General features: G+C 40.5%; 3 protein-coding genes across 6 annotated transcripts in view; 2 read left to right on the top strand and 1 right to left on the bottom strand.

The window, feature by feature from the left end:
• The window catches only part of tex10 (testis expressed 10), a 35,194-nt gene that overhangs the window by 6,052 nt on the left and 12,110 nt on the right, over positions 1-17,032 (top strand). Inside the window, exons 1-7 of one of the 3 annotated variants that reach the window (XM_039619409.1) lie at positions 13,035-13,211; positions 13,451-13,647; positions 14,153-14,340; positions 14,433-14,759; positions 14,850-15,062; positions 15,156-15,408; positions 15,498-15,610. In XM_039619409.1, the coding sequence (XP_039475343.1) occupies positions 13,465-13,647; positions 14,153-14,340; positions 14,433-14,759; positions 14,850-15,062; positions 15,156-15,408; positions 15,498-15,610 (1,277 nt within the window). In that variant the 5' untranslated portion in view covers positions 13,035-13,211; positions 13,451-13,464. Of the gene's footprint in view, positions 1-13,034; positions 13,212-13,447; positions 13,648-14,152; positions 14,341-14,432; positions 14,760-14,849; positions 15,063-15,155; positions 15,409-15,497; positions 15,611-17,032 lie in introns of those variants that run through there. The other 2 variants (XM_039619408.1, XM_039619410.1) reach the window with 2 other exon arrangements.
• Positions 141-3,101, top strand: rbm12ba (RNA binding motif protein 12Ba). 2 transcript variants are annotated; one of them, XM_031753989.2, is made up of 2 exons: positions 141-430; positions 783-3,101. In XM_031753989.2, exon 2 carries the CDS (start codon positions 817-819, stop codon positions 2,530-2,532), a length of 1,716 nt encoding a protein of 571 aa, XP_031609849.1. In that variant the 5' UTR covers positions 141-430; positions 783-816; the 3' UTR covers positions 2,533-3,101. The 2 variants fall into 2 exon arrangements, with proteins under 2 accessions (XP_031609849.1, XP_031609847.1); XM_031753987.2 differs by lacking the exon at positions 141-430 and adding an exon at positions 468-589.
• On the bottom strand, positions 2,945-12,622 carry si:ch211-197h24.6. The gene is made up of 12 exons (XM_031753990.2): positions 12,510-12,622; positions 9,555-9,642; positions 8,032-8,062; positions 7,011-7,088; positions 6,776-6,915; positions 6,573-6,698; positions 4,687-4,732; positions 4,426-4,491; positions 3,973-4,319; positions 3,773-3,877; positions 3,410-3,503; positions 2,945-3,267 (listed from the first exon to the last, which is right to left on the bottom strand). Exons 2-12 carry the CDS (start codon positions 9,624-9,626, stop codon positions 3,224-3,226), a joined length of 1,149 nt encoding a protein of 382 aa, XP_031609850.1. The 5' UTR covers positions 9,627-9,642; positions 12,510-12,622; the 3' UTR covers positions 2,945-3,223.

The following is a 17,032-nucleotide window of genomic DNA, read 5'->3' as shown; positions in this document are numbered from 1 at the left end:
TAAGATTTTAAAAATCTAAAGACTTAAGTGAAATGCTTTAAAACAGGAGAGCAGATTAGGAGATGCACAAGCCTTACAAAGAGAGTTGAGGTAAATAACTGAAGCTTACTCATTTTCAGATTCATGACTGATCAATTCTTAGCTTAGGAAACCAACACTCAAGGTTTTTTTTTTCTAGCTTTTTATCGATAAAATACTATTTTTATTTAATCATTTGCACTTTAGTAATTTGCTGAAACCATTTTTGCTGTGTTTTTATTTGAAAAAAAAATAGAAACGGGGATATGTTTAGGCTCGCAGGACATGATTGTATTGAATCAACTAGGACACTGGATAAAAGAGAGCTGTGGGCAATGTCATGCAGATTATTTTTGATGTACAGTGACGTACCAGTTCTCCCAGGAGTTACGCTCCCCTCCAGCAGGTGGCGGTAAGTCTATAAAAAGTCTATGGGTAAGGGGTTAAGTGGGAGAGGCGGGACAAAAGAGATTTTAAGCATGGTTCCACGACTAAAAGTTTAGTCGGGTTTATAGCAGTGGCAACGCCCGCCATGCCAGCTTTTAACGAGTATCTGTTGTGAGCAGCTGTGGTGAGTATTTGTACGGATTTCAAGGAAAGAAGAAAACGTGTTTTTCCTCATTTTTCCTGCCTTCTCTTTTGCTTTCCTCCAGCAAGACACGTGTTCTTACTGAATGTGCGTTTCGTGGTCGTATGCTAACACACAGCCCATATATTGGCTCATTTCACCCGTTTTCTTTTTCTCTCACTTTTTTTTAAAAAAGGTATCTCTTAACTTGGTGACCTGGTAGCAACAAAATGACCATAATCCTGCGACTGGAAGGTCTGGATGCCAAGGCGGGTATTGAAGATATTCGGGCTTTCTTTAGCTCTGTTCGAATTCCTGATGGTGGAGTGTGCATTGTGGGAGGAAGGCTCCAAGAGGCCTTCATTGCATTCAACACAGAAAGAGAGGCCCAGCTGGCCATGCGGCAGACTGGGAATGTACTCAAAGGCTCTAAGGTGACTCTGCACATAAGCAAGATGGAAGAGCTGGAGCACAGATTAGAGACAGTTTTAAAGGAGAAGAAGAAAGCCTCCCAGCATGCTGTTAGACTGCGACCACGTGCAGCTGTAAATCGCATGTGTTCAAATACGAGGCCTCGCGATAATACTGCAGGTCTTTCACCTTCTTCTACATACCCAGTTAGTCCTGCTAGTTCAAATCTATCTGTGAATGCACAGAATGTTCATCCCAGTACTGCAGATATACAGACTTCAGATGCACAATCTCTTGATCCCAGTGCAGCCTTTCTTCTTGGGATTTGTACTGTTCTTCAAGGTCTTCAGTCAACCCACCAACGAGATGTCATCATTGCAGACAGTCCTGTTGCTGTAGGGAAAGAGGAGAGGACACCAGAACAAACTCTAAACTCGCAGCCAGGCTACGTCAGGCTCTTTGGTCTGCCACCCTCAACGACAAAAGATGATATCTGCCATTTTTTCAAAGGGCTGACTGTACAGGAAGCCATAGTAAATGTGAGGTTGGGATTAAACCATGGCTGCCTTGTGAAGTTTGCTACAATGCAGGATGCATGTGCTGCTCTTAAGTTTAACCAGCAATCACTGGGCCCCTTCTGCGTGGATGTTCGTGGAGCATGTGAGAAGATATGGAATAGCGCGCTGCAGGAATGTGAAGATGCTGTTGATGTTGAGGAGATACAAGAACGCCACCAGTACCCTCTTAAAGAAAGTGTAAACCACAGGCAAAAATCTGCTTCTGTACTGCGCCCCAAGAGGAAGTCCGTCAACCGGCTGCTAACTAATGAACCAAAAAAGCTAAAAGTCGACAGTGAGTCAGGAACTCCAGCTGTGGAGTACATTGTTATGGTAAGCAATCTGCCCAAAACAATGACCAAGACCGAAATAAAAGAGTTGTTTGGATGTGCAACCATTCCACACAAAAATGTACAGCATCTGCTCGACAAAGAAGGCAACAGAACAGACACTGCTTTTCTCATTTTTAATCGAACTGAAGATTTTGACTATGCAATGAATCTCACTGGCTGCCATGTAGGCTCCAATACTATTACGGTCTCATCAATCACAAAGGAGGCAATGAGAGAAAAGATGAGCAAAATGCATCTTAAATGTCTCAAGTATCATCTAAAGCCCAAAGACCCAAGAACACAACCAAATCTAAAGAGAAAATCTGGCCTAGTTGTTCCCCCTGAGGGGTCACTGGGTGCGGACATGGACCTGGAAGCTAAGACTTGCCTGTTTATAAGAAACATGCCGGCAGATGTGGATAAAGATCAAATCAAAAGCCTTTTCAGCAAGTACAAAATAAAGAAGGACAACATTGTGTTACTTCGCGACAGTGAGGGAAGTGGCATCGGTGAGGCCGTGATTCAGTTTAAGACAAAGAAGCTTGCTGCGCTGGCTCAGAGGCTCCACGGGAAAGACTTTCTGGGGACGAAGGTGCTTCTGACCTGCATTACCATGAAGCAGATGAAGGACATCTTGGCAAAATAAATTTGACAATTTTTAGACAGCGCTCTAATGTGGACAGCCGTGTGACACTGTTCAAAGCTTTATTTTTCATTCAAGTTTTTGACTGCAGTTCTGTTTGTGGCAACATTTCTTGCATGAAACATAATTCCGCATTTCTAATACCTGCTTCCTGTTTGTAAGTCATTTGTATTGTTTAAAATAAATCCTGAAATACTTTGTTGGTTTATTTATTCACCAAATACAACTGCTAATGGAAAAATCCCTGTTGGATGGAAGATGGAACTTTCAGAACCTGCACCCAAGATGAAAAGAAACCAATCAAGCTAGTTATTTGTGTCCGATACTGCCCAAGGAGGGTCTCAAATACAACTTCCTAACCTAGAGGATCCCCATCCCATTTGATGGGGAACATGAAATCAACCACAAACACATCTTTATGTCCATTAATAGCTTTTAATAGCTGTGAAATTTAAACTGAAATGATCAGGTAAAGTTGCTGGATACAACAGAAGACATGTAAATCCTTCCAAGTTATAAATCTTGCCATATTCTGAAGAAGTAAACATAATTAAAACAAGGACAGCAAAAGATGGAAAACCCAGTGCATGAAAATATATATATTTTTTAAAAAGTACATGAAATCAACATCTGGACAGCAATGACCCGTGTGCATGTAGGACAGAAAGATGAGAAGACAGACTTGTTGCATCTCTTATTTGTAATATCTGGGCGGACCGTCATTGTACCGGGATGGACCTGTAAAAAAAGAGCAAACTATTAAAAAGTGGACAGCAAAGAATGATGCCTCACACACTCCTTTGGAGTCCTTCATTTAACAGTCCTTGGTATTTGAGCCATGGATCCGTCATAAGAAGTCTGGGAGAAGGTGCATGTATACCTGAGAGGCCACCTGAGAATCGGTTGCTACTGCTTTGCATTCTAGGGGGTGAAGAGGAGAAGTTTGTGGAACTCATTGATAAGCTGTTGGGCCCCTGAGGAGGAAACGGATGCCACAAAATAAATGTTTGAATCTGAGGGACAAGCGAAACATCAGAAAAAGGAAATTTGTTTTTGCTCAACCTTTCAGAGCAAAGGAAACCTAGTGCACACAGCTGAAACAGTTACAATTAAATTATAACTTTAGTACTCAGCTTGCCGAATAAGGTTTAAAGGCTGATCTTTAGTGTTTGGTTTCAAAATTATTTCTAGCATAGATACTGTTTAAAAAAAAAGAAAAAAGCAACAACTCAAAACACCTTACCCCTGATACACTCCTGAGTCGATACTCCATCAGCACATCTGTTAGTTTCTGCGTCACCTTCAGCACCAGCTGGGCATCGCTCTCATTCTCTATCCTGAAAGTATCCTAAAAACACATTTTGTAAAATTACTTTCTGAATATAAATATGAATATTAAAAAAAAAAAAGATGCTGACTTTAAACCTAATGTAAGAAACCTACCAGGTATGTGAGCAAAGTATGGGGAAGGCTGCTAGATTCTGGAGCTGCCCCCATTAATCCTGGCCTGTCCATTGGTCTGTCCATCAAGCTGCTACCCATCCGGTTGCCCTGGTACTCGTCTGAATACATTTTGTTTGGACGTTCATCCAGCAGTCCACTCCTTCTGTAGCTGTCTCTTCCACCACCTGAACCACGACCCATATTATCCATGAAATTTCCCCGATCCATACCAGAGTCAGAAAAGTCTTCCCTGGAGGAGTAGCCTCCAAAGCCGGACTCCCCAAATTCATCTACGGGATAATCAGGATGAAACTCCCCTGGGAATCTTGATTCAGAGAACCTGGGACCTGTGAGATACAGGTTTATTACATTTCAATTCACATATTTTTATTTTAATAGAACAGAGATATTCATGCACATTGAGAAAATTAATGTCAATCACAAAGAACTCACCAAAGGGTGGCCCCATTTGTCCCATTCCTGGAGCTGGTGAAGGACCGGCTTTAGGAATAGCAGAGCCTGTGATGGAAGGATGTGAGAAATTAACAACTAATGCGAACGAGTGGAAATCCTTTAGTCTTGTTAAATGCTAAGCTAAGCTTTGACCCCAACTAAGTAGGAAAAACTTTTGTTATATATTTTTTAAACTGAGAAGCTGATCTTAGTTTTTGAGAACTTAAAAACATTGAATGCAAACAGAGCAGAGTAACTTACGTAGTCCTTTAAAAGCAGGAATGTCAAAGGGCTCCCTGAGGATCACCTAAACGTGATAACGGGAACAGAAAATGATCAAATCCAAGATATTGTTAAGTGCACCCACCCCTCGAATGTAAACATTGGAGACTTTTAGCCCCACCCGCAATGTTAAAGTTTTAGGAAGACCAAACAAATATGAAGTTATCTGGCAGTAGCTTGGATATGGGCTCAAAATGTGGTCATAAATATTTTGTACTTGTAACTCAGTTTTGTACTTGTAAATCAGGATTTGTATGTGTAAAAAGAATTTGTGCATGCGTAAAAAAGATTTGTATGTGTAAAAAAGATTTGTGCGTGCGTAAAAAAGATTTGTATGTGTAAAAAAGATTTGTGCGTGCGTAAAAAAGATTTGTATGTGTAAAAAAGATTTGTATGTGTAAAAAAGATTTGTATGTGTAAAAAAGATTTGTGTGTGTGTGTAAAAAAGATTTGTATGTGTAAAAAGAATTTGTGCGTGCGTAAAAAAGATTTGTATGTGTAAAAAGAATTTGTGCGTGCGTAAAAAAGATTTGTATGTGTAAAAAAGATTTGTGTGTGGACTTAGCCAAAAACCCCCCTGCAAGTTACAAGTACGAATTTTGACCCTATTTTTCTTCCTGTCATCTGATTGGTCAATGTCATGTCAATCACAAATGTAACAATCCAATCAGAGAACAGATGGGTTTGGCTGTCGGAGGGGCACTTTTTTGAACTGCAGGCCCTTGAAGGGTAATACAGTTTGAAGCTGGAGGATCTCTATATAAATATCCGATAGCAGCTAGGTCCCCTTACTTTCAGCAGCTGTTGAAAGGATAAAGTTGTGGTATGTCAGTGGTTAGAAATACCATTATTACTTTAGGATTAGTTTAACACAAAGTAGACCATTGCTGTGAGTCACAGTGCGCAGCATAAAGGTCCTTTCACATCGGACGCAGGATGTGCTGCTAATGCTAACTGCTAACTAAAAGCAAAAGATCCAGAATTTGTTGCGCTGGCTGCTGAGCTCTGTGGGTTTTGCAGCAGCTCTACCTGTACTAGATGCACCTGCTCCTTGTCGTTTCTATCTCTGACTTTATGTCCTCTACAAGAGTTTCTGGTTTTTTGCTAGTTCTTCAAATGTTCAATAAAAACATGTATGCTAATTCATAACGAAGAAAGCTTTGTAATGAAGACTGTCATTTCCAAAACACTGCCCCCCGCTGTCCGCAGCGCTGTTGAAAAGGCTGTGGAAGTCCCTGTATTAAGCACATAGACCTGTGACACAAAAATCACCAAACTCGGACGACCACAGACTGTTTTCCTTCGTGGTGATGAAGGAAAACGCTGGGTTGGCATGTAAAGGGCATTTATTCCTTCAAGGACCTGCAGTTCAAAAAGTGCCCTCCGACAGCCAAACCCATCTGTTCTCTGATTGGATTGTTACATTTGTGATTGACATGACATTGACCAATCAGATGACAGGAAGAAAAATAGGGTCAAAATTCGTACTTGTAACTTGCAGGGGGGTTTTTGGCTAAGTCCACACACAAATCTTTTTTACACATACAAATCTTTTTTACGCACGCACAAATTCTTTTTACACATACAAATCTTTTTACACACACACAAATCTTTTTACACATACAAATCTTTTTTACGCACGCACAAATTCTTTTTACACATACAAATCCTGATTTACAAGTACAAAACTGATTTACAAGTACAAAATATTTATGACCACATTTTGAGCCCATACTTGGAGACTGAATTTGAACTTGTGTCTAGTAAGAGAAAAGTAAAAATCCCAAAGCAAACACACCAATTCAGCAGACCCACATTACAGTGAAGCAACATAAAAGCTGGACTATCACAGGTGTAGCGCTCACCTTGATTTGTCCCCTCCCCTCAGTCTTTTCAACTTCCGCCGCAGCTTCTTTAATGGATTTTCTGATAGCAGGGTCTTTCACGGCATCTTCCTCCTCATGCGTAATCTTGTCAGGGTGGGTCTTTTTCTGTGTGAAAAGCAGAATAAAACAATGCAAATGATTCTGCAACCTCCAGTGCAGACTTTGAAACGGACAACACTCACCATGTATCTATAGCAGTGTTTCCAGCCTTTCACATGGTCAACAATGTCATGCTGCAAGCTGGCCATGGCACACAGTTTGCACTGGTAGTGTGGGGGGACAGATTTACTGGGGCTGCGGTACTCCCACACATACTGAAGGCCTGCAGACACAATGATTATTCATTATTCACTTCTTTATGCAAGAAGGAGAGGAGGTAAAGTAGATGGATGTGAGGAAAATCCCTTTGCTGCTTACCGATCACACAGTCTGTGATGCCCTTCAAGATTTTGTTGAGCGAGGGAACAGTATGGATAGAAGATCCTTTGGAAAACACTGGGAAAAATAATAGTGGTCAGCATCAAGAGAGGCTGAATTTTTAACTAAAACAAGAGTTATGTCCTGCAAACTAGTAAAAGACAAATTGCAATTATTTTGGTTATTAACAACCACTGTACTGTTTCACAACCTGCAATGTTTAATGGACTGGAATTTATTCCAAATTTTACATGGATGGATCAACCCAAACTTCCCATGTGAGCTTGGGAGAAAAAACAAACAAAAACAAAATAACAGGAGCTCTTAGTTAACCCCCATTTAGGCCCAAACTGAGCAGCAGAACAACACATCCTGTGATGCACTGCTTCTCACCGTGCGCAGCCGCAGAGCGGTAACTTCTGTGTTGCAATCACCGAAGCAGTCCTCTTGCAAACGCATGATAAAATTAACACATAATTTAAAAAAAAAAATTCTGCTAAGCAGGCAAAGTTTACGTCTAAGAAAAAAAACAGTTGAATGCAAGTCAAGCCAGTGTAACACAGGCAACTGGTAAAAATTTGATATTGCATTCAGCAGTATTAAAAAGAAACAAGTGCATTAAAACTTAATTAGTAACCAGTGCAGATGCATGGTAGCATAAGCCATGTGACGTGCGCTTTTAAGGCTAATGGTGCTGCTCTTCAGTGTAGCAACATCTTAATGAGACTGGGTTGGATTGTTATTAAAATTATTCAGAAAATTTCCAAAAACCATGCCGAAAACTGGACTTCAAATCGGAAACTTTTATGCAGGAAATGTTTTGCGTGAATACTTTTGCAGTGATCTCCAAAGACCAAAACAGCACCACATAAGACTCATCACCCCCCATCCTCAAATCTCTGAGGTTGTGAGCCTCACTGAGTGGTGAACATGCCACCACACGTGACATGAAGCACGGAAACCAAGGTCTCAGGCTTCAACTCTCAACACTGGAAGTGGCACCATGTGTAAAAGGACTTACCTATATCAGCAGAATGCTGCAGCTGCCTTCTCTGTCAGCAGAGGGAATAAACCCACGAGAAGGAGAGAGACACACAGGAAATTAGTGACAGGATGACACTAAGCAGAGGACTGAACTCCTTGTCCAGGTCCGCCACACAACCATTACGTTCTCATCCTCCTTGACGCCTGCATCAAGCAGTGACAGTCACAGGAATGTGTATAAACGGTGTCTAAATCCTCACCAAGTGAGAATGTAGACCAGCAACAATTTGTTACTACAGGGAAGAAACTGGGTTGTTACACCTGCCACAGTGGTCGCATTGAGGGAGGCCGAGGTCAAGACCTCAGCGATCTGACAATGAAACTGGTAGAAGAGAGCAGGCTCTTCTACCACCGTGCACTGTGGTCAGTGTGATGTGTTTGAAAGCCCCAAATCTGAGCTTGACAGACAATAGCAAACAGAAATCCTGTGGAACAACTAAACATACACCCCCTTCAATGATAAGAGTGATGTCAGCTGTATGAAATATGGAGCTGGTTCCCGTTAGAGGCAGGTGCTGAGGTGGACGCCACTTCATTTGAGGATACCTACTAATAAAGAAAACATATTTCCAGGCATACAACTTTCTTCAAGATAAGCAAAAGGAGATAAGACAGACACAGGCAGCCAAAAATTGAAGACACCGAGTTTAGATTATTGAAGTTAAATATCTAAGCAAAAATGTAAATAATCACTGTAATTCCTGCAGTTACTGTTTTGCAGCTAATTTGCATTTTAAGTAACTGCATGTAACTGATAAACACCAGGAGAGTGTGGTTTGGAGGTAAAAGTCCAGCACTGAGGGTACTCTGCTGTAAAGTACTGACTTCACCAGTGGAGCTTTGTTCACTGGTGGCAGATCATAATTTCTGTCGCAAATAATGAACTGTTGAGTTTTTAACCTCATGCACAGTGGTTGTACAGAACGGTGATGTGTCCACTACCTGCCGTTTAATTGAGCAGTGATGTAACAACGTCTCTTAGGGAAAAATTGGACTGGATATGTCGCCATTGACTTTAAGTCCTCGAGAATTTGAATCAGCAAGTGATCCGTGACTACCACTTTTGAGTGTGACAGCGCTCAGTAGTAAAAAAATGAGTGGCCTGCCATGTGGTACCGTTTAAGAGAAGCCAGTTTATCTCACTTTAGAATATATTCAGAACACCAAAGTGAATAAAACCAGTGTTAAAAACAAACAAACAAAACAACAACTCTTTAAACCGCAACAGGGTTGACAGGCCGCAGATGTGAGGCCAGAGCCAGTGAATAATGTCTTCAATAACAAGACTGCAAATGAAGCAGGCCTGAAGGCACAGGAGCAAGCTGGAAGCCCACAAGTTCAGGGGTGCTGCCACCCAGCACTCCATCAGGTACCACAACAGCAAAATTTGGGGAGGATGGGGGGAAATTATAGGAAATCCCACATTTCCTATTTTAGGTTTTTGATACTGCACATTTGGGCTCATGTGGCATTGAACTAGAGCCAAAGGCTGACGCTTACCTTTGGATTCTTCTTTGGATTTGGGGGCCCACTTTGTGGTGGAGGCTGGTTTCCTGAATTTTGATCCTCCATTTCCTCAGCGTTGTCACTACAAGACAAACGATGTCTTATTGCTGGTTATCAAATCATTACACATACTAGTATTAATTACACAGTTAAAACTAGGGATGTGTGCAACCAGTTGACTAATTGTCGCTGTGTCACTAGTCAATATTAAACATACTCGTTGTTTAATCTAATTGTTCTAAATGTAAATTTTAAGTGATGCCCAATGCTGCTAAATTGTTACGCAGCCATCTGTCACTAGATGGAGCATCGGTGTTGAAAAATGCCACAAATCTGTTACTCTTGGTCTGATTTTTTTGTTAACACTATTAGGGTTAATTCTTTTAAAGGTGAAAGAATGAGACTCCAGATACAAGTGGCGGAAATGCGCTTTCTCTGAAAAGTGGATGAGCTTTTCCTTAGTGATAGGGTGAGCAAAGTAGAGCTCTGAACTGGGAATTTTAATTTACTAAAAGCTTCTGATCATAGCGGTATGGGACATGGGATTGTAAGAGATCTGATAAATAACTTGGATCATGCGAGCGCTTATATGTGAGAAACAATATTTTAAAGAGGACCAACAAGCTGTGTAGCAATTTAATAGGTTATATGATCATTCTTCCAACTATTTCTTGGGAATCAACTGGTACATGGAATCAGCAGCATTGTGAGCCAATGGCAATTGTAACAATTGTGTTTTGCTAAGTCCAAGATACACTATATGGACAAAAACATCTCCTAATATACTATAACACAACTGGAAAAGTCAGTTTGTGAAATTTCTTCCCTCATAGATATTCCACAATCACTGACCATGTAAAGTTACAGAGCAGTATCGCTGAGATGGATAGTTCGTAAAAGCCACCAGTGCTCTGTTGACTCAATAACTGCAAACCTCCTGTGGCATTGACATCAGCATGAAAACATTGCTCTAGGGGCTTCATAGTATGGGTTTTCCATGACTGAAGAGTAGTACCTCCTAATTCAGATCAAGGTAATGGCTCGGTCAAGAGTAAAAATAGAGAGCAACCTGATTGCAGCTACTACAAAACAACCAACCAACCAAACAACTAAAACTCTAACACTGCATGTAACACTACACAATGTATTAAATATTTTCACATTCTGCAAGTTGTGGTGACTAGATGGCTGCCCAGAGTTGCACACCCACAACCACTTTTGACCACAAGGTGACAGCACAGGCCCGATAGAAGGAAACCTTTCTGCAAACAGTCACACTCTTATTTGGACTGACGGCAGTTACTCTCAGATAAATTGTTGAAGCTTTAAAAATAATTACCATTTAATTTATAAATGCAGACAGATTGGCAACATGCCTCAACATGTCTCATTGACAAAGACTCTTTCAGAGTCTTTCACTTCAGAGTCTTTGTCAATGAGCACAATTCGAGGGGACTCGACTTAACTGGCTGCTAGCTGGTTGTAGTCTGCTTATATTCTTACTGAGAAAAAAAGGTTGCTGAGTGTAAATGTAATAGTTAAATGTGAATTTGTGCCCAGATACACGATTTTCACAATTTCCAACAATTTACCACAGTTAACTGCTGTGTTATAAGCAAACTGCATGTAATCAGTAATAATTGACAAAATTAATGGCAATATTTCTAGCAGGTTTTAGTGAAGGTGTTGTATGTTTATACAATCTCAGCAAAAAATAAATGAAGTGAGATAACTTCATTTTGTTGGATAAAACAGATACAGATACAATAGTATAAATACTCTACCCGAGCACTCAAAGCTCTTTTACACAACATGCCTCATTCACCCATTCAGCACTTTTTTCTATGCCTGCTTTCTGTCCAACATAACTTCAATGAATGCATCTGAGAGCAACTTGGGATTCACTGTCTTATCTGGCATGCAGATTGGAGCAGCCAAGGATTGAACCATCAACCTTCTGAGTAGATGATCTCCTCTACCCTCCTGAGCTACAGCCACCCCATAATATGGTGGCTGCATTAGTATTGTGATAAGATCACGAGGACTTCACAAGGGTGAATACTCAAATCTTGATGTGTTAATCACTCGTCCTCGGATCACACTATATGTTGTAAGATATGCAACACTTTTAAAATATGCAAATCTGTACTGTACTGTAGAGTTTGATAATGTTTATCTGATTGCAAAAAACAAAAAGGAGAATTTATAAATTTATAACATATTCTCTAAGTTGCGACTTTCTGATCCAGCCAGGTAATGAGTTAACTTTGTTTTGGGAAACGTGCTACACCCCATCTACATGTGCTTTCGAGGAGCTAGCCATTCAAAACAAAGGGCAGTATTGTTACTACAGACAATACTTTTTAAATTCTTTTTTCAGAATTTAATAACTTTATCAACGAAACAGAACAGCAACAGTACTGGTGAAAAGGTAGCAGCGCAGGCGGAAATAAATCTAAGTATTACAAATACAAAAGGAGAATGGGCCATCTTAAAAAAAATCTTGTAATATTGAAAACTCAGTTTTAAACCTGTCGTTAAATCCTCATCTTAATTATCTTATATTTGTATTTAAGTAACTCATATCTATTTTGCTCATAATTATCTTTTGAATGCAGGAACAACAACGAAACGGGGAGTCTCAAAAGTGGTCTTTTAGTTAAATATTATCACCAGGAACACAATTTTCTGCAGTATCGCCCAAACAAATTTCAATGCGTAGTAGGTTTGTTTGTTTGTTTTAAATACAAAAAGATTTAAAGACGTCTCGTTTCTTTAATCATCAAATGTTAGCGCTGTTAGCTGTGGGAGGGCCACAAGCCGAGCCTTAATTTACATAAATTATTTGAAAAGAAAATGTGATTGTAAGACACATCTTAGCGACCCCAAACGCCACATAGGATAGATATCCACATAACGTAATCAAGTGTATTATATTATCAAACTTACACGAGATACTTAAGTGCAAACTGCGAGTTCCTCCTAGCTCAAGGTGAAAGGAGAATATAACGCTAGCCGAGCTTCGGGAGAAGATTGTAGTCTGATGAACTCGCCGGTTTAAAAAAACCAAAACCAAAACAAAACCAAAACATGTTATAGAGCTATTTTGTGTCCGCGCTTCACAGAAAGACCTAATCTATTTTCTTAGAGGAAACAAAATGACAATTATTCTCATCTATTTGTGCTTTCAATTTTATTATAAACTAGTAAGTTAATTGTTCCAAGGCATCTTCGAGGGCAGCTATTTTTGGTGCGTTTATTTTATACACCGCATTAGCGTCCAGGCGCAAAATTGAAGGGAAATAATAAATTACCTAAGAAAAGAAGGCTTGTGTTTTTCATTTTATTTCAAGTTTGCGCACGTGATGACGCTCGAGCAGATATAAACTCGCACTTTGCCCCAGTTTGGAGGTTTAATTTATTATAAGCACCGCAGGAGCAGCAGCTAAAGTGCACACATCTAACGCACAGTCTTTGTGACCATGTACACACACAATCAAAGGACCCAATGTAGCCACACGAGACCGAATAAAGATCATTTTCTTTGTATATGTGCGTGTATGTTTAGTCGTTAGCCGGGTGGACACAATTTAAATTAATGTTTTATGCTGTGTAAATTTCCGACTTTAGACTGCAGACATTTTTATTGTGGTGAGTACAATTAACTACTACCGCTAAAAACTGTTGCAGGGAAATGATAGGCAAGTTAGCAGAGCAAGCTAGCTGTGCTGCTGAGTATCAAAATGTACTATTAAGAGTAAAAATAACAATGTTAACGGTCCTGACACAAATTATGTTATTATTGATACGTGTTCAATTTACCATAGGTTTATGTGTCATTAAAATTAGTGCATTAATTCACTTCCCGCATGTCATTACACTGACAGCAGTCTAGACTGCAGAGATGAAGGCCAAAAAGAAGAAGAGGCAGGATGACTTCCAGAAGGTGAAGCTAAAAGTGGGAAAGAAGAAGCCCAGAGCTGATAACGCCACCAACACCAACTTTCGGTCCAAGGGGATCTATCTGTCTGAGCAGCTAAAGAGAGACACGAGTGGACCCACAACACACAAACAGCTCGGTATTAATGTAAGATCTGAGATCTTTTCAGATTTTAGCAAATTAAAAAAACATGCCATAAGTTTGTTTCATTGAGTATAACAAGTTTGTCTTCTTCCATAGTGACAGTAGAGAGCAAGTAGAAATATGTTGTGGATGGAAGAGGAATGAAAGTCAGTAAATTCAAGACAGAATACATGTGTGTGAATGAGAGTGAGACAGGTGGAAAGGCGAAGATGCAAGGATTAGAGGTTGTGAAGGTGGATGAGTTTAAATACCTGGCGTTAGACATGCAAAGCAACCGACAGTGTACATGAGATGTGAAGAAAAGAGTGCATGCAGGGTTGAGTGGATGGAGATGAGTCTCGTGTGATTTTTGACTGAAGAAAAGCTGCAAGAGTGCTGTGATCTATGGTTTGGAGACATTTGCTGTGAGGAGGCATATGATCCACTGTGGTAACCCTTAAAGGGAGCAGCCAAATGAAGAAGAACAACAGCAACAAATTTATCTCATTTTTTTTCCCTCTTTCCACAGGACCTCCTGTCTCAGCTGCACCATTACAATGCCAATGTGAAACACAGTGCCTTGTTAGGTTTGAAAGAGTTGCTGTCCATCAGTCCCTCTTTGTTAGAGCAGCATCTTTCACGCTTGCTTTCTGAAGTGGCAGCTGTTTTAACAGACAAGGATCACAATGTTCGTGTGGCAGCTGCACGTGTGCTCAGGTTAGACAAGCATGTCAAAAATACAACAAACACATTTGTTTCTTTGTTTAAATATGTCTGAAGTAAACAAACTTGTTTTAACTTGCTTACAGGTACATTGCACAGTGTGTGCCTGCAGAACGCGTGGCTCCGTTTTTCCCCCTCCTCAGTGCTCATTTGTCTTGTGCCATGACGCACATCGAGAAAGGAATCCAGGAGGATGCCATAAATGTCCTCGACGTGTTCCTGGAGCACTACCCTGCTCTGCTAGCTGCACGGCCTGCAGTTCTCCTCACTAACTTCCTAGAGATGATCTCTCACAGACAGAACAGCGGAGGAGCCAAAAAAGCTTCAGACTCCAAGGCTTGGACCTGGGCGCTGTCCATCAACCCTGACAGGGCTGTGACGAGCCAGCAGTGGCGGCTCTCTGTGCTTCTGAGGTATGGAAGCTGCATGTAAACACAATCAAGAAAAATCTAAGTTAATAACTCTGAATGCCAATCTTCCTGTTTGTTGCACCTTTATCTCAGGCTTGGGCGCTTTCTCCAGGCAGTTGTTGAGGAAAGACCCATGGAGGAAAGCGATATGTCTGTCCCAACTGAAGGAGTTTTTGGTTCTAGCGGAGAGGGTCGATTTACACCTCTTCATCTCAACTGGGAAGAGCTACCGTACAGCAAGGTTGGAGTTAAGATTTATGAACATTCTGGGGCCAAACCAACTCCACACTCCACCTTTAAACTTAGGTATGAAATCTCTGACTTTAGTAGCTGTCCAGAAATAGTTCAGTTTAAGCGTTTTTTTTTTTCATTTGTTTTTTAAATTCTTTCATTGTGCAGACCTGAGCAGGATCCAGGAGCTACAGTAAGTGAGGGTCTAGACTCAGCTGAGACTGTTCAAAAGTTTGCAGCTACTCTTGTGCCTCTCCTGCTGGAAGTGTGGGTCGAGGCCAGCACCAATGACACCCCGTGGAATAACACAGAGGGGGCCCACCTGCTCACTCCAGATGCCATGTCAGTAATGTTCCAGGTCTTGTCTATTCTGCAATTGCTGAGAAAACTGGCCCCACAGCGGGAGAACCAGAATGCACTGGTGAGATGTGACTTGCATGTCTTTTCTTTTTTCATTTTATTGTAATGTAAATGTTTGATCAACTTCACGGACATTTTCGTTTTCTTTAGGATGCGTGGTTCCGTAAAGAATACCTGGGAGATTTTAAGCAGCACTTCATTAAAAACTTTCCCTACGGGAGCCGGGATACACCCAGACATAAAAAGAAAGTTGATCTCAAAAGGTAAAAAAGTTCGTTGTTGGCATTCTTTTTATCGTTGGTGTTTTTATTAATGCGTAGCTGTCATAGGGCGAGAAGTGGGGTACATCCAATCCAATCCAGTCCAATCCAACTTTATTTATAGAGCAGTTTAAAAACAACATAGTTGACCAAAGTCCTTTCCAGTATTAAAAAACAGAGATAACAGTTAAAAAAACATACATTTAGTATATATAAATAACAATAAAATAAATACATAAATGAAAAAAAGAAGATAAAAATAAATCAGTATATATTAAATATTAAAACATGAATAAAATAGACAATAAAATATACAAGGAATAAAATTAACAAAATAGAAATAAAATGACTAAGAGTGACCTAAAACTGACTAAAAGCTGACTCTGGTGCTACTTCGAAAAAGCCTTGGAAAAAAGGTGTATTTTTCAAAGTGATTTGAACATTTCAAGTGTTGGGGCCAGCCTAATATGGAAGGGCAACTTATTCCATAATTTGGGGGCCACAACAGCGAAAGCTCTGTCCCCCCCCGGTGTTTCAGTCTCGACATGGGCACAGCAAGGAGTGACTTGTCAGTTGATCTGAGAGACCTTTGTGAAGTGTATAGGTGTAGAAGGTCTGACAGGTAAGTAGGAGCCAGGCCATTTAAAACTTTAAAAGCAAACAATAAAATTTTAAAATGAATTCTAAAAGGGAATGGCAACCAGTGTAAAGACAGCCAGTGTACATCCTGGACCGGTCAGCAGCCTGTTGATCGGCTGACACAGAAAGGCAGACAACTATTGAAATTTATGCCTACAGTCGATTTTCTCTGGACTCTGGAAGGAAGTTGGAGTACCCAGGGAGACTGTGGCTTATGCTTCAGCTGGAAATTTACGCCGTAGCTACGCCATAACTGCAAACCCATCTGAAACCGTACGGCATAACCTGACGTACATCTTGCTAGAAATGTAACTACATGCCAGTTTGTTGCAGCCTGCAGCTGCTGTGATTGGCCTGTTCAGTACTGTTATTTCCTCCTGTGCATTTGTGGCTACTTTTTTGCTACAGTTTTTGGATTTAAAAATCATTGCCTGTTTATAAGGAATAATAACCCTAGCATCACTGTAAGGACTCACAAATATCAGCAAATTACTGGAAACTATCAGAATGGACGTGAGAGAATGTACAAAAAAGTCTAGAGGGACAAATATGTTTGCCCAGAGAAATCTGACCACAACAAAGAACAGGCCAGGAGAGAAAAAAGTCCCAACATTTATTTTTTTTTTCTGTCAGCTGGTGTATAAAAATACTGGGTCATGACCATGTCAGCCACTATGTAGATCACATTGTAGGCTCTACAAAGATTCAACACAGAAGTCTAAATCAGGCCTTAGGTGGTAGTCGGCTGTCTACCAATCAGAAGGTCAGTTCAAATTGTAAATGATA

Source organism: Oreochromis aureus, linkage group 11 (genome assembly GCF_013358895.1).
Source record: "Oreochromis aureus strain Israel breed Guangdong linkage group 11, ZZ_aureus, whole genome shotgun sequence".
Classification (NCBI taxonomy): domain Eukaryota; kingdom Metazoa; phylum Chordata; class Actinopteri; order Cichliformes; family Cichlidae; genus Oreochromis; species Oreochromis aureus.
The sequence above is the reverse complement of the archived record's forward strand: the minus strand, read 5'-3'. Positions and strand labels throughout refer to the sequence as shown.

Coding starts and splice junctions, on each gene's coding strand:
- rbm12ba (XM_031753989.2), top strand. CDS start 817: ATGACCATAATCCTGCGACTGGAAGGTCTGGATGCCAAGGCGGGTATT.
- si:ch211-197h24.6 (XM_031753990.2), bottom strand. CDS start 9,626: ATGGAGGATCAAAATTCAGGAAACCAGCCTCCACCACAAAGTGGGCCC. Junction 7,089..8,031: donor GCAGCATTCTGCTGATATAG/GTAAGTCCTTTT, acceptor TATTTTTCCCAG/TGTTTTCCAAAGGATCTTCT. Junction 4,320..4,425: donor ACAAATGGGGCCACCCTTTG/GTGAGTTCTTTG, acceptor TGTATCTCACAG/GTCCCAGGTTCTCTGAATCA.